The sequence below is a fragment of the Carcharodon carcharias genome, chromosome 4 (genome assembly GCF_017639515.1).
Source record: "Carcharodon carcharias isolate sCarCar2 chromosome 4, sCarCar2.pri, whole genome shotgun sequence".
NCBI classification, from domain to species: Eukaryota; Metazoa; Chordata; class Chondrichthyes; order Lamniformes; family Lamnidae; genus Carcharodon; species Carcharodon carcharias.
Window position 1 is genome coordinate 119523387 of NC_054470.1, and position 25602 is coordinate 119548988.

The following is a 25602-nucleotide window of genomic DNA, read 5'->3' on the forward strand; positions in this document are numbered from 1 at the left end:
GACCATAAAAAATATTTTATGAAGAATGAAGGAAAAGGAGGTGAGATAGCACTCTTAACAAGGGGCGAGACCAGTACATTAGTAAGAGACGATTTTAAATCAGTTTGGGTGGAGCTTAGAGGCAGCAAGGGGCAGCAAACACTGGTGGGAGTTGTTTATAGGCCACCAAACTTTAGTGCTAATTTTGAGCATGGTATAAATCAGGAAATTAGAGATGCATGTAATGTGGGTAATACAGTAATATTGGCAACTTCAATTTACATATAAACTGGGCTAACCAAATCAGCACTAATGTTATGGAGGAGGAATTCCTGAAGTGTGTACAAGATGGGCTTCTGGAGCAGCATATTGAGCTAATGAGGGATTGGACTATTTTGGATTTCGTGTTGTGTAATGAGAAAGGGCTAATTAATAACCTTGCTGTAAAGGAGCGTTTGAGAAGTAGTGACCATAATATGATAGAACTTTGCATTAAGTTTGATCGTGAAATAGTTCATTTTGAAACTAGGATCTTAAATCTGAAGAAAGGAAACTATGAAGGTATGAGGGGCAAGTTGCCTATGGTGGATTGGGAATTTTTTTTTATTCATTGGATGCGGGCGTCGCTGGCCAGGCCAGCCGTTATTGCCCATCCCTGTTTGCCCTTGTTCAGAGGGCATTTAAAAGTCAACCACATTGCTGTGGGTTTGGAGTCACATGTAGGCCAGACCGGATAAGGACGGCAGATTTCCTTCCCTAAAGGGCATTAGTGGACCAGATGGGTTTTTACAACAATTGACAATGAGCATTATTAGACTTTTAATTCCAGATTTTTACTGAATTCAAATTCCACCATCTGCTGTGGTGGGATTCGAACCTGGGTCCCCAGAGCATTTCCCTGGGTTTCTGGATTACTAGTCCAGCGACAATACCACTATGCCACCAAAATACACTAAAAGATTTGATGGTAGTCAGGATATGGCAAGTATTTAAAGAAATACTGTCTACAACAGATTTACATTCCACTAAGGCACAAACACCCAAAGGGAAAGGTAAATCAACCGTGTTTAAGAAAAGCATTTACAGATTGCATTAGATCAAAGGAAATGGCTTATAAGGATGCCAGAAAAAGTGGTAAGCCTGAGGATTGGGAGCAATTTAGAACCCAGCAATGGGGTACCAAGAAATGGATTAAGAAAGGGAAAAGAGAATATTAATGCAAGCTAGCAAGGATCATATAGGCAGACTGCAAAAGTGTTTTTAGGTATGTGAAAAGGAAAAGATTAGTTAAGACAAATGTGGGACCATTACAGGTGGGGACAGGAGAATTTATAGTGGAGAACAGAGAAATGGCGGAAAAACTAAACAGTTAGACCATAAGACATAGGAGCAGAAATTAGGCCATTTGGCCCATCGAGTCTGCTCCGCCATTCAATCATGGCTGATAAGCTTCTCAACCACATTCTCCCGCCTTCTCCCTGTAACCTTTGAACCCTTTACCAATTAAGAAACTATCTACCTTGGTCTTAAATACACTCAATGACCTGGCCTCCACAGCCTTCTTTGGCAATGAATACCATAGATTCACCACTCTCTGGCTAAAGAAGTTTCTCCTCATCTCTGTTCTAAAAGGTCTTCCCTTCACTCTGAGACTGTGCCCTCGGGTCCTAGTCTCTCCTACTAATGGAAACATCTTCCCCATGTCCACTCTATCCAGGCATTTCAGTATTCTGTAAGTTTCAGTCAGATCCTCCCTCATTCTTCTAAACTCCATCGAGTATAGACCCAGAGTCCTCAAACGTTCCTCATATGTTAAGCCTTTCATTCCTGGGATCGTTCTCGTGAACCTCCTCTGGACCCTCTCCAGGGCCAGCACATCCTTCCTGAGATACGGGGCCCAAAATTGCTCACAATATTCTAAATGTGGTCTGACCAGAGCCTTATAAAGCCTCAGCAGCACATCCCTGCTTTTGTATTCGAGTCCTCTCGAAATAAATGCCAACATTGCATTTGCCTTCCTAACTACCGACTCAACCTGCAAATTAACCTTAAGAGAATCCTGGACTAGGATTCCCAAGTCCCTTTGCACTCCAGATTTCTGAATTCTCTCCCCATTTAGAAAATAGTCTATGCCTCTTCTTCCTACCAAAGTGCATGACCTCACACTTCCCCATGTTGTATTCCATCTGCTACTTCTTTGCCCATTCTCCTAACCTGTCTAAATCCTTCTGCAGCTTCCCCACCTCCTTAATGCAACCTGTCCCTCCACCTATCTTTGTATCATCTGCAAACTTAGCCAGGATGCCCTCAGTTCTTTCATCTAGATCATTAATGTATAAAGTGAAAAGTTGTGGTCCCAACACTGACCCTTGCGGAACTCCACTAATCACCGGCCGCCATCCTGAGAAGGACCCCATTATCCCCACTCTCTGCCTCCTGCCAGACAGCCAATCTTCTATCCATGCTAGTACCTTGCATCTACCACCATGGGCTCTTATCTTACTGAGCAGTCTCCTGTGCGGGGCAATTTGTCAAAGGACTTCTGGAAGTCCAAGTAGATAACATCCATTGGTTCTCCTTTGTCTAACCTACTCGTTACCTCCTCAAAGAATTCTAACAGATTTGTCAGGCATGACCTCCCCTTGATGAAACCATGCTGACTTTGCCCGATTTTACCATGCACTTCCAAGTATTCTGAAATCTCATCCTTAATAATGGACTCTAAAATCTTACCAACGACCGAGGTCAGGCTAATCGGCTTGTAATTTCCAGTCTTTTGTGCCTCACTCCCTTCTTAAACAGGGGGGGGTTACATTAGCAATTTTCCAGTCCTCTGGGACCCTCCCTGACTCCAGTGATTCCTGAAAGATCACCACTAACGCCTCCACTATCTCTTCAGCTATCTCCTTCAGAACTCTGGGGTGTAATCATCTGGTCCAGGTGATTTATCCATCTTCAGACCTTTCAGTTTTCCTAGCACCTTCTCCTTGGTAATGGCCACCATACTCAACTCTGCCTCCCGACTCTCTTGAACTTTGGGGATGTTACTCATGTCTTCCACTGTGAAGACTGACGCAAAGTACCTATTCAGTTCCTCCACCATTTCTTTTTTCCCCACTATTACTTCTCCAGCGTCATTTTCCAGCGGCCCAATGTCCACTTTTGCCTCTCTCTTACCCTTTTTATATCAAAAAAACTCTTGCAATCTTCTTTTATATTACTGGCTAGTTTACCCTCATATTTAATCTTCTCCCTCCTTATTTCTCTTTTAGTTGTCCTCTGTTGGTCTTTGTAGGCTTCCCAATCCCCTGGCTTCCCACTGCTCTTCGCCGCATTATATGCTTTCTCTTTAGCTTTTATGCTGTCCCTGACTTCCCTTGTCAGCCTTGGCTGCCTCATCCTCCCTTTAGTATGCTTCTTCCTAAGGATGAATTACTTTACATCTGCCTTCATAGAAGAAGATACAGAAAATCTCCCAGAAATTCTAGGCGACCAAGGACTTGTGAAACTGAGGAACTAAAAGAAATGAGTATTAGTAAAGATGTAGTACTTGAAAAGTTAACTGAATTGAAGGGTGATAAATCCCCTGGACCACATGAGCTTCATCCCACAGTGTTGAAGGAGGTGGCTAGAGAGATTGTGGGTGCATTGGCTGTTAACTTTCAAAATTCTATAGATCCTGGAAAGGTTCCTGCAGACTGGAAAGTAGCAAATGTGACCCCATTGTTTAAGAAGGGAGGATGAGGGAGAATGGAGAACTACAGATCTGTTAGTTTGACGTCAGTAGTAGAGAAATTGTTAGAATCCATTATAAAGGATGCGATAACTGGGAATTTAGGAAAGAATGGTAAAATTGGGTAGATTTATGAAAGAGAAATCATGTTTGACAAACTTTTTGGAGTTTTTTGAGGATATTACTTATTTCATTGATAAAGGAGAACCAGTGGATGTGGTGTTTTTAGATTTTCAGAAGGCTTTTGATAAGGTCCCACACAGGAGGTTAGTAAATAAAATTAGAGCGCGTGGGATTGGGGGAAATATACTAGTATGGATTGAAAATTGGTTAACAGGCAGAAAGCAGAGAGTCAGAATAAACAGATTATTCTTAGGTTGGCAGGCTGTTACTAGTGGGGTACTGCAAAGATCAGTACTAGGTCCATAGCTGTTCAAAATTGATAAAAATGATTTGGATGTGGGTCCAATTGTAATATTTCCAAACTTGCTGATGACACCAAACTGGATGAGAACGTAAGTTGTGAGGAGGATGCAAGGAGGTTTCAAGAGGACTTGGACAGGCTAAGTGAATAGGCTATAACATGGCAGATGGAATCTAACGTGAATATGTATGAAATTATTCACTTTGGTAGAAAAAAACAGAAAAGCAGAATATCTCTTAAAAAGTGAGGGACTGAAAAGTGTTGGTTTCCAAAGGGACATGAGAGTCCTTGTTCATGAGTCACTAAAAGCTCACATGCAGGTTGAGCAAGCCATTAGGAAGGCAAATGGTATGTTGGCCTACATCGCAAGGGAATTTGAATATAGGAGTAAAGATGTCTTGCTGCAGTTGTATAGAGCCTTGGTGAGACCTCACCTGGAGTATTTTGTACAATTTTGGTCTCCTTAACTAAGGAAAGATATACTTGCCATAGATGGAGTGCAATAGATGTTCACCAGACTATTCCCTGGATTGGCAGGATTGTCTTATGAGGAGAGATTGAGGGAACTGGGTCTGTATTGCCTAGAATTTTGAAGAATGAAGGGTGACCTCTTTGAAACTTGTGGGTGTAGATAAGATGTTTCCCGGCTGGTGAACCTAAAACCAGGGAACTAAAGAAGAAATAAGGAGGGAGAAGATTAAATATGAGGGTAAACTAGCCAGTAATATAAAAGAAGATTGCAAGAGTTTTTTTTAGATATATAAAGGGTAAGAGAGAGGTAAAAGTGAACATTGGGCCGCTGGAAAATGACGCTGGAGAAGTAGTAGTGGGGAACAAAGAAATGGCGGAGGAACTGAATAAGTACTTTGCGTCAGTCTTCACAGTGGAAGACATGAGTGACATCCCCAAAGTTCAAGAGAGTCGGGAGGCAGAGTTGAGTATGGTGGCCATTACCAAGGAGAAGGTGCTAGGAAAACTGAAAGGTCTGAAGCTGGATAAATCACCTGGACCAGATGGATTACACCCCAGAGTTCTGAAGGAGATAGCTGAAGAGATAGTGGAGGCGTTAGTGGTGATCTTTCAGGAATCACTGGAGTCAGGGAGGGTCCCAGAGGACTGGAAAATTGCTAATGTAACCCCCCCCCCCCGTTTAAGAAGGGAGTGAGGCACAAAAGACTGGAAATTACAAGCCGATTAGCCTGACCTCGGTCGTTGGTAAGATTTTAGAGTCCATTATTAAGGATGAGATTTCAGAATACTTGGAAGTGCATGGTAAAATCGGGCAAAGTCAGCATGGTTTCATCAAGGGGAGGTCATGCCTGACAAATCTGTTAGAATTCTTTGAGGAGGTAACGAGTAGGTTAGACAAAGGAGAACCAATGGATGTTATCTACTTGGACTTCCAGAAGTCCTTTGACAAATTGCCCCGCACAGGAGGCTGCTCAGTAAGATAAGAGCCCATGGTGGTAGATGCAAGGTACTAGCATGGATAGAAGATTGGCTGTCTGGCAGGAGGCAGAGAGTAGGGATAATGGGGTCCTTCTCAGGATGGCGACCGGTGATTAGTGGAGTTCCGCAAGGGTCAGTGTTGGGACCACAACTTTTCACTTTATACATTAATGATCTAGATGAAAGAACTGAGGGCATCCTGGCTAAGTTTGCAGATGATACAAAGATAGGTGGAGGGACAGGTAGTATTGAGGAGGTGCGGAGGTTGCAGAAGGATTTAGACAGGTTAGGAGAATGGGCAAAGAAGTGGCAGATGGAATACAACGTGGCGAAGTGTGAGGTCATGCACTTTGGTAGGAAGAATAGAGACATAGACTATTTTCTAAATGGGGAGAGAATTCAGAAATCTGGAGTGCAAAGGGACTTGGGAATCCTAGTCCAGGATTCTCTTAAGGTTAATTTGCAGGTTGAGTCGGTAGTTAAGAAGGCAAATGCAATGTTGGCATTTATTTCGAGAGGACTAGAATATAAAAGCAAGTATGTGCTGCTGAGGCTTTATGAGGCTCTGGTCAGACCACATTTAGAATATTGTGAGCAATTTTGGGCCCCGTATCTCAGGAAGGATGTGCTGGCCCTGGAGAGGATCCAGAGGAGGTTCACAAGTATGATCCCAGGAATGAAAGGCTTAACATATGAGGAATGTTTGAGGACTCTGGGTCTATACTCGATGGAGTTTAGAAGGATGAGGGGGGATCTGATTGAAACTTACAGAATACTGAAATGCCTGGATAGAGTGGGCGTAGGGAAGATGTTTCCATTAGTAGGAGAGACTAGGACCTGAGGGCTCAGCCTCAGAGTAAAGGGAAGACCTTTTAGAACAGAGATGAGGAGAAACTTCTTTAGCCAGAGAGTGGTGAATCTATGGTATTCATTGCCACAGAAGGCTGTGGAGGCCAGGTCATTGAGTGTATTTAAGACAGATATAGATGGGTTGTTGATTGGTAAGGGGATCAAAGGTTACAGGGAGAATGGGGTTGAGAAGCTTATCAGCCATGATTGAATGGCAGAGCAGACTCGATGGGCAGATTGGCCTAATTTCTGCTCCTATGTCTTATGGTCTTATGGACATAATCTCAGGACAAAGGGTAGGCCATTTAAGACTGAGAGGAGGAGTTTCTTCACTCAGAGGGTGGTGAACCTTTGGAATTCTCTATCCCTGAGGGCTATGAAAGATCAATTATTGAGCATGTTCAAGACAGAAATCATTACACTCCTGGAGACTATTGACATCAAGGGTTATGGGAATAGTGCGGGAAAGTGGCATTGAGGTAGATGATCAGCCATGATCTAATTGAATGGTGGAGAAGGCTCAATGGGCTGAATGGCCTACTCTTGTTCCTATGTTCCTTCCTATGTACCATTTCACTGTACCTCAAAGGAAATGGAGTGCAACAACATAAGCTGGGGTCAGGGAAGATCTGGATTCCAGCTAAAATAAGTTAAAAGTTGAGCTCTGAAATTGTGCATAAACATTGGAACCTACCATGGTAACTGTTAATTTTTTTTTTCAGCTAATGAATCTGGAACGCAAATGGCAGCACCATGAGCAAAACAACTTTGTTATGAAAGAATGTATCCTTGACGACTTCTGTCAGTGATATTTGTAGTTTAGAAAATACTTAACTTCTGTATACATATTAGAAGTTTAATTTTTTAAATTTGAGATTGAAGGATAAATATTGTTCAGGGCACGGTAAGAACTGCCCTGTTCCTTTGCAAATAGAGGCATGACATCTTTCACAGGTGTCTGATGTGATAGGCAGGGACTTGATTTAAAGTCTCAAGCAAAAGGCAGTACCTCCAACAGTGCAGCATTCCCTCAGTGCTGTGCTGAAGTATTAGCCTGGATTATATAAACCTACAACCTTCTGAGGCAAGAGTTGAACTGAACTGAACCATGACTGACGTTGTTCTGACATAGTTCATCTCTCTCTAGTCCTAATTCTGTTGTTATACCATACAGCCTTACTTTGAACATCCCTGGTGTATTTGTTGCAATACATTGAGAAATTGTGTGAAACATTTATCACTCTTGAGTAAAGAGGCCAAGCCGTATTTGAAGTTGATTGCCAGAGCAAAAAGAATAGTGGTGACCCACAGAAACAATCTGGTCCCATTTTTTATTTCATATCCAACAGGAAAGCTTTATTAAGCAAATACATTACTCAAAATCCTTCTTTACTTAAATCCCAGTGGCTACATATTAGTTGGGGCTCAACTTCAGTTGTCACTACAATAATGGGAGTTACTGTTTAAAAAAAATCAAAATTTTCAGAATTGTTTTCTAATATGGCCATATATATGGGAAAGTATTCTTTGCACTTTGCTCAATATTGCACATTGAAAGTCTCCAAAGGACATAGCAAAATGGTTCAAATATCTTGACCAAACAAGGTATTGTAAACCACCATCCATTAAGGTAAGGCATGCTGGCATCCCACTAACAACTAAGAGAAAAACCACAAATGAACAACCAGAAATCATTAAAACACCAGCCAATTAGAAAACAACAAACACAATAAAACAAACAATCAGATTGTTCCAAGGAATGTCAAACTCTGTTCAGTAGCTATTTTGGTTTTCCACTGATTCTCTGTACCCTTGAAAATCACATTTATGAAATAAACATGTATCTAAAAATACACAACAAAAATTACAAGGTTCACAACTCTTTAAGTTGCACATTGCTATTTTTATTTCCAAAAGTGAAGTCAATGTTTCTTTGATTGTAGCATGCAGTATTACCAAAGAAGCTGGTTTTGTAACATTCATGCTGTTTGACATTTCAATTAGTTCTACTGGTTGTCCTTTTCAAAGCAGCTTATGTGATAATTAATATTCTCCAGCTTCCACTTGATACTCTATTTTTACTGCGATTGGCAAATCCATGTTTTAACTGTTTGATGATCTGTCATTGTATTTATCAACGTTGTGATTGTTTCCCCGGTCACTTAGATTTTATAAATTTACTGTTTCAGCTTTTTTGGTGAATGCTCTTAAGTCTTTATTTTTCTTGTTTGCTAGACATATTTCTACACGCTTGGTGTTTAGTCTATTTGAAAGTACCAGTCTAGAACATTTACTGCATTATTCAATATTTCTAATAATGAGGACCAATCAAAAAGTAAAGATGAATCTTGCATCATAGAAGCAGAAGACATGTTTTGATTCAAAAATTGATCTTGTGATTATTGAGGAAGAAAGCTGTAAACTGCAGGAATATATTAATAGACTGATCAGGTGGGCAGAAAATTGGCAAATGGAATTCAGTGCGGAGAAGTGTGAAGTAATGCATTTGGGAAAGGCAAACAAGGCAAGGAAATACACAATAAATGGTAGGACTCTGGACAATGTAGAGTAACAGAGGGACCTTGGAGTTCATATCCACAAATTCCTGAAAATAGCTGGGTAAGGTGACTAAAAATACATTAGGGATACTTTCCTTTATTAGCCAGGGAGGTTATGTTGGAAGTGCATAAAGACACTGGTTTGACCACAACAAGAGTACCACATACAGTCCTGTTCAGATCATTACAGAAAGAACGCAAATGGAATGCTAACCTTTATTACAAGAGGGATTGAACATAAAAGTAAGGTTGTTGTGCTTCAGTTATACAGGGCATTAGTGAGACCGCACCTCAAATAGTGTGTGCAGTTTTGGACTCCTTGTTTAAGGAAGGATGTAAATGCATTGAAGGTGGTTCAAAAGAGGTTTATTAGATTGATACCTGGAATGAGTGGGTTGGCTTATGAGGAATGTTTGGACAGACTGGGCTTGTTTCCACTGGAGTTTAGAAGAGTGAGGGGGTGATTTGATTGAAGTATACAAGATTCTGAATGGCCTTGACAAAGTAGACATTGAAAAGATATTTCCTCTTGAGTGAGTCCAGAACTAAGGGGCACTGTTTTAAAATTAGTGGTCACCCTTTTAGGACAGAGATGAGAAATGTTTTCTCTTGAGGGTTGTGAGACTTTGGAACTCTCTGTCTCAGAAGGTGGTGGAGATGGGGCCAAGGAATATGTTTAAGGCAGAGGTTCCCTTCTTGGTTAGGCAAGGGAGCCAAAGGTTATCAGGGTTAGATGGGAATGTGGAAATCGAAACACAAGATGATCAACCATGATCTTATTGAATGGTGGAGCACGCTTGAGGGGCCAAACGGTCTACTCCTGTTCCTATTTATTATGTAAGATGTATTATTATGATAGAGAGGGCACACAGGAGATTTATCAGAATGTTGCTAAGACTGGATAATTTTAGCTAAGTGAAAAGATTGGATGAACTGGAATTGTTTTCTCTGGAACAGAAAATTCTGATGGGAGATTTAACTGAGGTGGATAAAATTGAGGGGCCTGGACATAGTTGATGGACTTGTTCCCCTTAGCAGATAACCAGAAGACTTAATGTAATTGGTAGAAGGGCTTGAGGTGAGTTCAGGAGAAATGTTTTCGCCCATGGAATGATGTGGGTCTGGATCGCAGAGGCTGTAAGGGTAGGAGAGGCAGAAGCTCTCTTCATATTGAAAAAATATTTTAAAAATACTTGGATAAGTACTTGAAGTGCTGTAACCTATAGGGCTGAGGACCGAGATCTGATAAGTGGGTTTATGCTGGATAGCTCTTTTTGGCTGACACAGTCAAAGCAAATGGCCACCTCCTGTGCCATGAATTAAGATGACTCTATGACATTTATAGATAGACTACATGACCAGAACACACTAATTAAATCGGTGCCTTATGGTTGTAACTCCTTTCTATATATAGTAAATTACAATTATGGTATGTGTATAATTTTCTTGTGCATTTGTGCCAAAGTAATGTAGCAGCATATGAACTTAAAAATAATGTACTATAAATTAAAGCAAAACTATTCAAGGGCCTATTTTATGTACGGTATCAACATTATTACATTTTCTTTACACTGCATTGTTGATTATTATATACTGTGACATGTGAGCACTTATTTTGCAGCATTGGTTACAGTACTAATGTTCAGAACAAGTTTGAATTGTGAACTTCTTAATTGTCTTTTAGATTCAATCTGATCAATTCCTAAAAGAGCAGATTTTGCTTGTGATTCTTCTTATCGATTTCCTTAACTCTGTCCAATAGTCATTGCTGCAAAGGGTATGGAAAGTGACTACCAGCCAGTTGTGAAGAATGTGGCCAAACAACTTGCTGAGTTCAACAAAATACTTCAAGAGGCCCTTCAAAACACCAGAAATTGACCTAAACTCCTTCCTGAATAATCTGAAAGGATATTAAAGAAAATTGTTTTTTTTCAACTGGAGAAATTTTCATAAGGATAAGCTTGTACTTTATAGTCGAGTAAACTTTTTCCATACTACAAATTTTGTATAAAACATTGCACTAGTACGTTTTGTTTTACATAGGACTGAGTCTTAACTCCATGAACTACTACAGCCGTTCCTATGCATCTGGGGAAATAGCATGCAGAGACTTTAATGTGTATGATCAATGTTAGAAATGAGAAACAAGACCATTCGGTTACCCTTTCTCTACGAACCAAACTAAATTGGACAGGTTCACGTTGTTGAAATAGTTGGAAATAAAATGGTTAAGCTAGCACTACAATAAGAGGAAACCATTAGCTGAACTCAATGTACTGTCTCACAGTTACATTGAACCACACAATAAGTATTTCACAAAGAACTATTTGCTGTCATGGAGGTTAAGCGAAGTGATTTGGTTTTGTGTTGCAACTTCCATTAAACTGTGTCCTAACTTCATATTGGCGAATTTGAAAAGGGGCTTGATTATGCGACAGAAATTACCCTGTTGCATGCAATGTAATATAGCATTTCTCTTATTAATTCTATAGCAGGTAACTTTATTTCCAACTGAAATACATCAAAATAAAAGGTACATGTGTATTCATCTCTGAATTTATTCATCACAGAAGTTTATTGATGAGATACTTTACTCTGATTTTCTGTTTTATTCTACAATGGCAGTTTAAATGTGCTCTGTTTTGTTTCAGCAATCCAATAAAAATAGAGTATTTGTGTTTTTTTGTGAAATGCTTTCTTTAATTGCATTTTTTTCTTTTCCCAAATATAAAAATTGTGTCAGCCATCAACGAGAGAGTTCAAGTGATGGTGATGAAGTAATATTGAATTTCATCAGTGTGCATGTAGAAACTGATTACATATCTGTAGATTATGTCAGCAAGGGGTAGTGTGGAGAGGAGGGGGCCTAGGATAGCACTTTGGGGAATTTCAGAGCTAACGATGTAGAAGAGGAAAAGCAGCCATCACTGGAGACTCTGTCATTATCATGTAGAACAGCCCAAGAGCAGTCCCACTCAGCTGGACAATGGAGGAGAGGTGGAGGAGGATGGTGTGGTGAACTGTGTCAAAGGCTGCAGAGGGGTCAAGGGAGATGAAAGATAATGCACTCTGATCAAACACAAATATATCAGTGATCATAATAAAACACTACTGAGCTGCTCAGGAAATCAGGATCATAGAGCAAGGAAGTGGGGTGTGCGTCCTTCCAACTTGTTCCCAGGGCTCTTGAAAAATATGAGGTTGGGGAGCTAATATTCTCTCAGTATTTTCCTACCAACCCGAAAGGGTCATCATTTACATATCTCTAATCCAAACAAAGCATCAAGCACTCATACAGATATGACTTTTCCAGTTAACGGGATAGAGAGAGAGATACCCATGGTCCCTCGTGGACTATAGCTAATTAATTACTTTCAGACCACCCAGTTGCTGGGCTGGTAATCAGCAATGTAATATTTACAGACTGTCATCTAGGTTATTTTTATGCATCATTACTTCTTGATGAGAAGTTAGCTGAATTCTACGGTAAGCCTTTCCATCCCATTGAACAAGTGGAACAATCAGTATCATTATTTGTGTAGGGAACGCTCCAAAAAGTTGCCAGCACCGTTCAACCAACTCCTCAGCAGGAGGAGAGAAAATAAACTTCCAATAAAAATAGCTTCCTCATTTAATAAACATTACTTGTGATTATAAAACACCCTGGTGTCATATTATGTAAGGCAAAGCTCTTTAATCAAAATGACTGATTACACTTTGGTTTTGAATGAAAAGCAAAATAATCTCACCAGCCCTTCAGCAGTTTCATTGTAGTTGTGTGTCATAGAAGAATGCTGTTTTACTTTGAGGAAGTTGAAATGATCAATTTTATCCATAAATGATCTTTCATTACTAAAAAGTTATTCTAGTAGTGCTAATTGTACAGGACAACTAGAAAATACTCCCGTACATAGATTTGCAAAGAAAATCTATCTTTGCCTTACAGCGAGGATAAGGATGCCAGCTGGTATAGGGTTTTTACACTCCCACTTGCATCAGCAACTTGCAATGAACTTGTATGAACCGACAATAATTACATGATTCACATGCCTTCCTTAACCATTTAAGAAAAGTGAATAATTGGGTATGGTATTGAGGTGGTGTCCAATACTTTATGATGTGGTCTAGGCTGTAACCTTTTTTTTCCAACTCAATAAATTGTTGTATGGCCATGTATCCCATTCAAGCTTGGCGACAAAAGAGGGTGGGGTTTGGGGGGTGGGGGTGAAGTTATAGCCAGTAGTGACGAAGATGCGACAGACCTAACGAACTGTAGTCAAGGCCAAGACGGAAAGATTGTTCTGTGAGGGAGACATAGTAAAGCATATTTGAAAGTATTTTTAAAAACTGATAGTACTTTCAAGTGATTTTTTTTTGTTGTGAGTGGGCACGTTTTAAGCATTTTTATTAAATTCCTTTGTCTCTTTTTAATCTGAGGAACTTCTCCCCTGATAAAATCTGGATGATCTCGGTTTCCTTTTATAATAATCTCCCACATGTAAAGTTCAGTGGAGCAGCATTTGCGATGTTTATTGATAAGGCTCCTGGTTGCTGCTGTTAGTTTCAAGATTCCCAGAGTATATGCCGGTGTGAGCTGCAACTCCTGCCTATTCCTCTTCCATTCCCACAGGAAACAGGAAAAAGGAACAGCCACCGACTCCCTGGAATTGAATAACCCCGAATCCGCCTTAATATAACTGGATTTGGGAATGATCGGCGAAATTTATGATCCCTTCATTTGTAATTTTTAAATTCATTTACAGCTGGCGACGGCGGGGGGTGGGGGGGGGGGTCGCGCCACAGAAGAGGTTAACGAAAAGTGGTGTCAGTCGCTCACGGTCTTGATAACGGGCAGAGAGAGAAAAACAGCGATGTGAAGGTGATTGGGCACTGCGGGGGTCCAGACATGGATTTATTGGGAATATTGATCTTTCATCTTTACTATTTGTCAAATTCAGGTAAGACTGGCTTACAGCTTCTGTTGATTGAGCCCTTTGAAACCCGTTTAAACCCCCACTCACTACTACTTTCGTTTAGAGCTGAACATGAATTTGCTAAAAGTTTAATTGCGTTCGGGTGATTATCGCAAGAAGCACATTTTAATTTGAAGAAAGACTGAAATGTTCATAAACAAACACCATTGTTAAGAGTGGCGTAGGAGCAGTTTAATTTGTTCAGCCTAGTTTTTTAATTCAATTCCAGGATGTCTTGTAAATTGGGAGGTGAGATGCATTAATTACAAAATAGGGGTAAATATGTTGATATGGCTTTCTCTGCAGTGCTTAATTTTGTAAGTTAAAACTATTGACTTCCAGCTAAACGAACTTTATTGATGAAAAATATTGTGTATTTTGGGGTGTTTTACATTAATGATATTTTTATGAATTTTTAATCAACCTCTCTGTCTCAGCAAGTGGCAATAATCAAATCGTGGCAGTTTTCCTGTTGGTTGCGTGGGCTTAGCATTGCTTTTAGTTTTAAAAATGTATTTAAACAGGCCGCTCACTAACCGCCCCAATTATCAGATAAACTGTGTGTATCTAAGGGCCAATATTTCGGAAAGTCTGAGATCGGTTACCTATGATATATAACGTGCCTGCTCCATTAACATAGTCGCTTCATTACAGCACGAGAGTTTAGACAATGCGTGAGGTTCCCACTGAGGCTGGTTCATGAGTTGCTGTTTACGCTCCCTGAGAGTGATCATTACATCATTTGCACCTCTGCCTTTGAAAACGATTTTTTTTCCCGAACAAGCTTGCTATCGACATAAGACCATAATATTTTGTGTGTGTCCTTTTTGGATCCAGTCTACAACAATGGCTACTCTTTAAAAGTACTTTTCGAAGCGACTTGGGATATCCTGAGGATGTGAAAGGTGCTATATAAATGCAAGTTCTTCCGCTCCTTTCATCGGCATTCATTTCAGTTCTCAGTTTAGAAGTCGCTTGGTCTCTCAACATAATCTTTTCAGAGGATGTTTCCAGAATGTAGGTAATGCTGACAAAGTTCCACTTTTATTGCTCATCCATATTTGTCCTGAGTTTGTGTTCTTCCAGATCCACACGCTGACAAGGCGCTCACAAAATGTGAGGTAGGCAATTCCAGAAGAACTTTCCAGCAAAGATGCAGGGACATCAAATGTCCAAGATAGAATGGTGAATGATTTGGTGATGGTCTTCCCATGATCTTGCTGTCCTTTCTCTTCCTGTTGGTAGAGGTCATAGACTGGGAGGGGCTGTCAAAATTAGTTAAAGTGCATTCATTGGTGATACAGAGCGCAGGTAGCAATGCTTATCGAGTCCTGGTGTTGTACTGACCAGTTTCTAACAACCATAACCATCATCCTTTATGTCATATGATGCCAGCCATTGGCGGCTTTGGCCCTTGACTTCCATCAATCCCAGTTTTGTTTGGGTTCTTTACCATACTCAGTTGAATGTTGCCTTGATTTTGAGAGCAGCTGCCCTCTGACGTTAAGCTTTTACTATGTCTGGATCATGGTTGTAAAAAGACTGACAGGACATAAATTGAGCATTGAAATGCTAACTATTGATGAGTATGTCTCCCTTGATGCTAGTGTTATTGTCTCCTATCACCTTGAAGATGATTGATTGGACAGGAATCAGTCCCATTAAACTTTTCGGGCTTTTTGTGAATGATTCATTTCTGAGCAATTTTTGACATTAATGCATAGATGCCACTAATGTAATCGCACTGGAATAGTTTGACTGGGACAGTGTGGCTAGTTTTTTTATTGCAGGGCTTATTCACTACAACCAGTTTGTTGTCAATGTCCATAGGCTTTGCTGCATCTAGTGTCTCAACCCCTTCATAATATTATTTGGAGTGAACTGAATTGGTTGAGTATGACCAATGTTGGCGGGATTTCAGGGGAAGGTAGATTGTGATCACACATTGGATGACCCTTACAAATACTTTAACTTTGTCCTTGGGTCCTGGGCTCCACCATGTTAAGGATGGGCATGTTCATGAAGTCTGCTCCTCCAGTTAGTTGCCTGATTATTCACCACCATTCTCAGTGGAATGTGGTAGGGTCACAGAGCTTTGCTCTAATCCATTGATTGTGGGACTGCATAGCTCTGTCTATAACCTACTACATATATTGTTTACTGTGTAGAAGCCATTGTTTTTGTCTTTGGTCTTTGCCATTTCTTTGCCACCAACTCCATCCTTCTCCCATGAAGCTGTCTGATGGTTAACCAGATTGTTTGTATGCTTGATCTTATGTTTGACCTCGAGATGAGCTTCCTACCACATATCCACCACTAAAACACCTATATCCACCTTCATAACATCATTCCCTCAGCTTATTTTCTGCTGAAACCTTCATCTATTCCTTTGTTACCTCTAGTTTTGATTATTCTAACACACCCCTGGCCGGCTGCCCATACCTGCAAAACAAGGTCATTCAAAAATCTACTGGCCATGTTCTAATTCACATCAACTGGGTAGGCGATGACATAGTGGTATTGTCAGTGGACTAGTATTCCAGAGAGCCAGGATAATGCTCTGGGGACCAGAGTTTGAATCCTGCCATGGCAGATGGTGAAATTTGAATTAAATAAAACTCTGGAATTAAACGTCTAATGATGACCATGAAACCATTGCTGAATGTTGCAAAAACCAATCTGATTTACTAATGTCCTTTAGGGAAGGAAATCTGCTGTCCTTATTTGGTATGGCCTACATGTGACTCCAGACCCACAGCAATGTGGTTGACTCTTCAGTGCCCTCTGAACAAGGGCAATTAGGGATGGGCAATAAATGCTGGCCTAGCCAGTGAGACCCACATCCCATGAACAAATATATAAAAAAAAATCTCCCCTGTGCTTGCTGATCTGCATAGGCTCCCAGTCAAGCAGGGTCCTTCTTTCAAATCCCTCCATGGCCTCCTTTCTCCCTATCTGTGTTTTCTCCTTCAGCCCTACAACACCCCTTGTCTCCCCATCCCCAGATCTCTGCACCCCACCAATTCTGGCCTCTTGAGCACTCCCAATTTTAATTGCCCCAACTCTGGCAGATATGCCCTTAGCTGCCTAGCCCATAAGCTCTAGAATTCTGCTGCTTTATCTCTTCACCTCTGTACCTCTCCTTCCTCCTTTAAGACACTCCTTAAATCCTACCTGTTTGACCAATGTTTTGATCACTTGATTGAATATCTTCTTCTGTGGATCAGTGTTAAATTCTGTCCTGTAACGCTCCTGTAAAACACATCGGAACATTTTATGTTGAATGCATTACCTAAATGTGGGAGTTTGTTGTTGTAGTTTCACTAGGTCTGATGTGTCATTCTAAGGCACACACTTTTACGCTCCCTACTACACCAGCAATGGTCTCGCAGCTCAATGCTGGAAGAGGAATATTGAAGCAGGAGGATGTCACTTAGTCCCTCGGACCTGTGCGTTAATCCTATATCCCATAATACTCTTACTTAACAAAAATCTATCAATCTCAATTTTGAATTGTTCAATTGACCCCCAGCCTCAGCAGCTTTTTGTGGGGAGAGCGTTCCAGATTTCTGCTACCTTTTGTGTGAAGAAATGATTCCTGACATGGCCTGGCTCTTAATTTAATGTTATGCCCCTTGTTCTGGAGTCTCTTTTTCCAACTCCCAACCCCCCCACAAGAAAATAAAGTCTCTTTTGATAAACACTATCAAACCTTTTGAAGAACTTAAACACCTCAATTAAAACACCCTTTAATCTTCTAAACTCGATGGGAGTATCTGGTTAGAAATATGACTGAAGGTTGTTAGTACAGATGGCGATGATCAAATCAGTATAGCACAAAGTAAAGCTTTTCATAGGCCCTTTGTGCATGTTTGAAGAGCTGGGCCATTAAACTTTACAACACCACCTCTTCAAAACACTTGATTTGAGATCAGCCATTAATGATGCGAGAATGGAGTCAAGTCCCCAAAATATACTAAAATTTACTGACAAGATAGTTACAATATAATTGTATTATAAACCTTGCATCTACCACACACATCTTGTCAGTTTTATCCATTATAAATTCCTATGCCCACATTTATGATGGAAATTTGCCCACATAGGTTTATTATGCTGTAATACACCTTCGATACAGCTTTATTATTAATGACATTTTCACTTAGAATTTATTTCTGCTAATTCTTGAAATTCAGCAAATTGCTGTAATTCATATTCCAACAAGATAATGGTATTTTGAGGGTCTTCCATGATGGAATATACCTGTTGTAGGGTGTTCGATACTGTTTGGTAGGTCTTGATGAATTTTCATAGTCTTAAGTAGGTTAACTGTATGTTTTTATTAACTACAAGAACTATTTACAAATATACAGTGAAGGGTTCAAGCTAGGAGCTATCTCCATGCTTGTGCACACTGCTCTGTCCAGCACAAGACTGACCCCTGAGTGTGGGTCATGTGTTCTCAAACATCACTGTGTGGGCGGTACTGTATGTGCCAGACCCTTGTACTAAATTCCCATCTCTGTTAAAAATGTCACATATGCCACTGAATCACAGCAGAATTATTCAAAATGGATATTTGCATCTCCAAAGAACTTAATGTTTAACTTTTTTTATATTTCACTGGTTTTAAAGCACTTTGAGATGTCTGAAGGTCATGAAAAGAGCAATGTAAATGCAAGTCTTCCTTTCTTTTACATTTAAAAATGATTTCTAAATGTTTTTCACAGATTTGTCTTGGTAATTGTCAGATTGGTTCACATTTGCTACAATCATTTCATCACATGCTGTTATCCTAAAATAACATTCATGGTCTGATCAAAAATAACATTTTATAAGGAAACGTGACATATTTAGTTGGAAATGACACCAACAACCCGCATTTATATAATGCCGTTAACTTACGAAGACATCCAAGATGCTTCACAGGAACATTGTTGAACATAATTTGACACAGAGCCACACAGAGGGATATTAGCTGACCAAAGGCTTGGTCAAAGAGGTTGGTTTTGAGGAGCATCGAAGGGTAAGACACAGGCAGGCAGGTGGAGAGGTTTAGGGGGGATATTTCAGACCTTAGCTGACAGTACTGCCATCAATGGTTTAGTGGTTGAAATCAGGGATACACAAGAGGCCAGAGTTAGAGGAGTTTGAACATGGAGATCTCAGAGGGTTGTAGGGCTGGAGGATGGGTGAGGTCATGGATGAATTTGAAAACCAGATGAGAATTAGAAAATAGTTGGTGAACCAGGAGCCAATTTTAATTTGGAAGCACACGGCTGGTATGTGTTAGGAAATAGGCACTAGCATTTCAGATTTGCTCAAGTTTAAAATGGTTGCAAGGAGGGAGGCCAGCTGCGGGAGCATTGGAAAAACTGGGTCTAGACATAACAAATAAGTAAAGCTTTGTGTTACATCAAAGATGTCATTACTATTTCTGGTATATTTGAATCACATTTTGATATCTTGGAGCACAGATTCCCTAAACAAAAAGGAGGGACAAATAAAATACTTTCAAACACATAATAAATGCTTCCACCTTTTCTCACAAAACGTAATACTAATGGAGTTAATGCAGAGTATATCCCAAAGAGATATACTGGAGACTGGAGAAGCTGAGATTGTTCTCTTCAATGAAGCAAAGATTACGGGGAGATTTGTTGCAGGTATTCACAATTCTGAAAGGTTGTGTAGGAGAAATATAGTCAGTAATCAGAAGATACAGATTTAAGGTGATTGATAAAAGATGTGGAGGTTTTTTTAATGCAGCAAGTTGTGATCTGGAATGCTGTGCCTGAAAAGGTAGTAGAAGCAGATTCATTAGTAACTTTCAGAAGGGGAATTGGATAAATACTTGAAAATGGCAAATTTTGCTGGGCTGTGGGGAAAGAAGACGGGAGTGGCATTAATTGGGCAGCTCTTCAATAAGCTGGCATAGTCTGAATGGCCTCCTCCTGTACTGTGATTCTGTGATATTGATGCGGCTCATTGATACAGTGAAAATAAAGTGCTCCCCACCAGTGAAAGGGAAAGCCACTGAGTGTTCCAACATTAATGTTTCTAGGTTTTAATGGATGTAAACTAATTTCAGAATTCACCTTTCATGGCGCAATTGTCATGATTGGAAATCTTATAAATGGCAAGGTCATGAACAAACAGTTTTAAAGGCAATAGTGTTAGCAACACCCAGGTGTTATGGAGCTTGTTTCTATAGCAACACTGATCCCAGCAAATGGAACATTGTTGCTCCATTTAGATGCCATTTTATCAGTTTTAAACAAAGCTGAATAATGCTGGAATTGATAGTAGATCATTTCTGGGCTAAAAAAATCACATCTTACTATGTGTCTAGTTAAAAAGATTGACACGACCTCTATAAAAGCTGGACTGCAATAGTTTTCTCTGGAGTATTGTATACCGTTCTGGGCACCACACTATAAGAAGGATGTGAACACATTGGAGAGAGTGCAGAAGAGGTTTACAAGAATGATTCCAGGGATGAGAAATTTCAGTTATGAAAAGAGACTGAAGATGCTGGGGCTGTTCTCCTAGGAGATTTGATAGAGGTGTTCAAAATCATGAAGGGGGCTGGATAGAGTAGATAGTGAGAAACTTCCTGCTCATAAAAGGATCGAGCCTGGGAGGGCACAGACTTAAAGTGATTTGCAAAAGAAGCAAATATGATATGAGAAATAACTTTTTCACACAGCGAGTGGTTCAATTCTGGAATGCACTGCCCAGAAGTGTGGTGGAGGCAGGTTCAATCGGGGCGTTCAAGAGGGCATTGGATGATTATTTGAATAGTAACAATCTGCAAGGGTACAGGGAAAAGGCAGTAACGCATAATGCTCGTTTGGAGAGCCAGTGCAGACATAATGGGTTGAATGGCCTCCTTCTGCGTCGTAACAATTCTGTGATTGTGTGAAACGATGTAACAGCTCTGGGAACTAAGTCTGTTCTCAAATACCCCAAATACACGCATTCCCCTTTTTTTATATGTAAACATTCCACCAGCAAACTAAGCCCCAAATTCCTGTTATTGTGTGCAATTTTAAGACACAGATGATACCTTCTTTACCTAAAGTGTTAAAGTGATGATGTCTGTTTATTGTTACCTGTGTTTAAGGGATTGGATTATGAGAAGTGATTATGCAAATTGGGCACGCTCTCACTGGAAAAGAGAATGTTGAGACACAATATCATTGCTGTTTTTATGATTCTAAAAGAATCAATAGATAATATGCCAAGGTGTTTCACCTCATCAGGGCAGTAAAACTCGAGTTGAAGGGGCTAAATGCAAAACCAATCTGTGTGAACAATATTTCAGTGAGCACATGGTCAACCTATGGAACAGGGAGATGGTGGAAGAATTAGTATATTCATGTTCAGATTTGATAGATTTTCATTAGAAAATAGCATTTTGGGTTGCAGTATATCCTAAAGTGGAGAGGCTGGAGAAGCTGGGATTGTTCTCCTTCAAACTGAGAAGGGTAAAGGGTGATTTAATAGAGGCGTTCAACATCACAAAGGGTTTTGATAGGGATTAACTATTTCCACTGCCAGAACAGGTAACCAGAGGGCACAGGTTTAAGATAATTGGCAAAAGAACCAGAGAGGGATGAGATTTGGAGAATTATTTTTACCCAGCAATTTTTGATCTGGAATGTGCACCCTGAAAGGATAGTGGAAGCAGATTCACTTGTCACTTTCAAAAGGGAATTTGAGTTGAAAATAAAAAAAAGTTGCAGGGTTATAGAGAAAGAATGGGGAGTGAGCCCAACTGGACAGCTCTTTCAAGGAGCCAGTACAGACACAATGGGCTGAATGGCTTCGTTGTGCACTGTAAAATTCTATGATTCCATGATAGTAATTTGAAACATTGAAATGTGGTGAGTGCAGCATACTCAGTAGGAACAGATGGCTTCGGACGAATGATTACCAAAGCTCTCTCCCATTGAGGTTTTCCCTCACCTCATATCCTTGGGTTTGTTGTAGGTTAATTGATGGAGTTTGATCGCTGTAATTAGCCAACAACTTCATTGTTATTGTATCACGTGATTCCCAGAATGGTCGAGGGGAACTAGGTGGACCTTGGTCTTTTTTCAGCTACTAATTCATAAGTTCTTAAAGGAGCTATGCACTGTAAGTTCACCCTGAGAACCATGGTCAAAGAGGAGGTTTTACTGAAGCTTTTGAAGGCGGCAAAGGAACACTTCTCTCAAAATGTTCAGGGCCCTTGATAAATTTTAACCATTTAATATTCATTACTTTCTTGAACAATCTTAAGCTACAAAAAATAATTGCTAACAGTCGTTTTATTTTGAGAAGTGCAGTTTGTTGTATCTGAATCTTTTCTCTGGTATTTATCAACAGCACTGTTTCAATAGATCATTTTTTTAAATTAAAGCCATGTTGCCATACGTAATTAAAAAGGAAGACTTGATGGGATAGCCTAGCTGTTCAATGTCTTCATTCTAAAATTAAGTTGCGGATCAAGACATGAGAACAATTTAATAAAACTGACCTTTTCCAAGAAACCGACTGCAAATAATTTTTTGTAGCGCAAGATTGTTCAGGAAGAGTCTGAATGTTAAGGAAAGAAAGACTTATATTTCTATGGCTCCTTATACAGCCACAGATTTCCCCAAAGCACTTTACAAGTCAGTACAGTTGCCATGTAGTAACCGTTGCAGTGCAGGAAACATGACAATTTGTGCACAGCAAGCTCCCACAAACAGAAATATGATGATGGTCAGATGGAGGGTAAGCAGAATGACTCTGGGAGTGAAGGAAATATGTATCTGGATCTGGGAGCTAATGAAAATTTTTATCAGAAACGTTTAATGAGAAACTGATTTTGTCTTGTATACTTTATATCAGTGTAATAGTGACCTTTGTACTTAAAATAATATGCTTGTTTTGTTTTCTGAAATGCAATGTGTGCCAAACAGATATTAGTGAGATAAAAACAAAATACTGTGGATGCTGGAAATCTGCATTAAAAACAAAAAATGCTGGAAAACCTCAGCAGCTCTGGCAGCAACTGTGGAGAGAGAAACAGAATAATGCTTTGAGTCTAATATCAGAACTGAATGTCAAGGAAATCATGAGTTGATTTTTCGCATGGTAAAACATACTACTTAACTGAGTTCAAGCTCAGAGCCTTTTCCTTTGTCCATTTTCAGTCAAATGGACCTCAGCAGTAAGAAAGTAAATAAACCCTAACAGCTACAGTCAACAGGAAGGTGTGTGTTTATTATATGATGTTTTAGTGCATTCTTCGAATCTCCTACTACAGTATGTATTCAAAGTTTTAGGTAACCAAATTCCCTACAGTTTATATTCCATAGGGTCATTTTTATCCATTCCTTCATGTTTAAACCTTTCAAAAATATAAACGTTCTTATTGTGGATTTGATTAACTATTTCCATCAATCCGATGGGTGCCCACAAAGCTCCTCTGTAAGTCTGACCATTGGACTTCATGTCAGATAAATGTAACTTCCTTATTCTTGTTGCCGAAATATATCCATGTGAGAAACACAATTGCATCACATTGTTCTAATTTGTTGAAATAAGTCACTCATAGTTTATTGTATATAACTAGCTTTTAAAATCATCAGAGAACATTTGTGTATGTTTCCTTGTATAGTTTCAAAGCAACGCAGGTAAAATTAAAACATCTGGATCTACTTCTCTATACAACATCAGAGGTCAGCCGGCTTTCTGTCCAAACAAATAAACATGACATAAACCGTAAAACCATTAATCCACTTAAGGCTTGGTCGTTCAATATTTATTTACTAGCTCAGAGTGCTTTAAAATTTCCTGTGCATCATAGCTTCACTAAATCACCATAAAATTACTTTCCTTGCACAACTTATGTGCATTATGTTTTAAACCACTTTCAAATGGTGGAAGCTACACATGGAACTTGAACAAAATGTATTTTGTCTAACTTTTTCTCATGAAGACAATGCCCTTTAAAGGATGTATACAGGGTTTCAGCTTAAGGTTCACAAGACATTAAGGGCAGCACCTCAAGCACATAAAACCGTTCAGCATTGGATGAGCAGAAATTTCTTCCAGTTAGATATTGGGAAGACACCAGATGCTGCCTGGTCTCAATAACTTCAAAGGTAGAAAAGGATTTTCTGGATTGATTTAGTCACTCTTGTGTTTTTTTAAAAATTAATTTATATTAGAAATTTAGCTTTTTTGCATGAATGAGATAGAATTTTCTTGTTCTAATAAATGCTAATACTTACACCAATTTCTATGTTATTTTGCCAATAGTAACTTATGCCAATATGGCCTGAATCTCAATAGCGTATAGGATGTAAAAGCCAATGTAAAACAAATAGAAATCAGTATAAAGAATGGGGACCTGGGGAAGCAACAAGCCACCATTGATGGAGATTAAGAACAGTTGGGTGGATTTTCCACTAGGGACGAAATTGGTTTTAAAATTAGGGTCACCCTTTTAGGACAGAGATGAGGGGAATTTTATTCTCTCAGAGAGTTGTGCAACTTTGGAATTCTCTGCCTCAGAAGGTCGTGGAGGCAGGGTCATTGAATATTTTTAAGGCAGACGTTGATAGATTCTTATATAAAAGCAAAATACTGCGGATGCTGGAAATCTGAAACAAAAACAAAAATACCTGGAAAAGCTCAGCAGGTCTGACGGCAACTGCGGAGAGGAATACAGTTAACGTTTTGAGTCCGTTAGATAGATTCTTGTTAGGCAAGGGAATCGGGGTTAGATGGAAATATGGAAATCGAAACACATGAAGATCAACCATGATCTTATTGAATGGCAGAGCAGGCTCGAGGGGCCGAATAATCTATTCCTGTTCCCATTTCTTAGGTTCTTATGGTGAAATGTGCCAAAAATGCACACAAAGTTCCGCCCAAAAACCAGGAGCTTAAGCCTGAAAGTAAAATCTTCCATAAATCAGCACAATCAATTAGTCATTGGTATATCATGAATGGTAGCGGGGTAACCAGGCAAAGAGCCATTCTTCAATTGAATGAATTGATGTTCTCTCACATTTTAATCAACATGATATCACAACCAATCAGGCAGGTGCTGGTGGCGAATATATGTATTTTATATGTGTCATAGATTTATAATGAAGGCAAAGGTGTAAACCTTTAACTTGAGCAGTAGCAGAAGTTGGGTGTTATCATCTGCTGCCCGTTATACACCACAACCAATGTTCAGTTCAATATTCATCAATAGAACTGGAGGTCGGACAGGGATTAAAACAGAGGACTGATCCAATGCCGCCCATTTATTGCTATTCGCAATGTGAATTTCTAACACAATGTTAAATTATTGAGATAATTAAAGTGATGATTCTTTTACGTAGGCAATTTTGTCTAAGCATGATCCCTAACAGAGGAAAGAGTATACTAATCCCCATTTAGTCAGAATATTTTCTTAGTTGGCTAGGGACAAAATGCCAATTACATGAGTCATATGTTTTGCTGTTGCTGCGTCAGCAAAATGACCAAGCAAGGTCACCGCTGGGTCTACATCTGTCTGAGTAATTTAATGTACAGCAGGATACATTGCTTTGAAAGGTTTTACAGATGGCCAAAACTTAAGTCCTATACATTACCACACCTGGGACA

At 39.7% G+C, this 25602-nt stretch overlaps 2 protein-coding genes across 6 annotated transcripts in view; both read left to right on the forward strand.

Annotated features, from left to right (window-relative positions):
• Positions 1–11670, forward strand: part of ift74 (intraflagellar transport 74) — a 104315-nt gene extending 92645 nt beyond the window's left edge. Inside the window, exons 18-19 of the mRNA XM_041186345.1 lie at positions 7157–7217; positions 10755–11670. Coding sequence (XP_041042279.1) covers positions 7157–7217; positions 10755–10870 — 177 coding nt within the window. The 3' untranslated portion in view covers positions 10871–11670. The remainder of the gene's footprint in view (positions 1–7156; positions 7218–10754) is intronic.
• A 2089-nt stretch (positions 11671–13759) lies between these two features.
• Positions 13760–25602, forward strand: part of tek (TEK tyrosine kinase, endothelial) — a 72554-nt gene continuing 60711 nt past the window's right edge. For 3 of the 5 annotated variants that reach the window (XM_041186041.1, XM_041186044.1, XM_041186043.1), the window contains exon 1: positions 13760–13950. In XM_041186041.1, the coding sequence (XP_041041975.1) occupies positions 13899–13950 (52 nt within the window). In that variant the 5' untranslated portion in view covers positions 13760–13898. The remainder of the gene's footprint in view (positions 13951–25602) is intronic. The other 2 variants (XM_041186045.1, XM_041186046.1) reach the window with 2 other exon arrangements.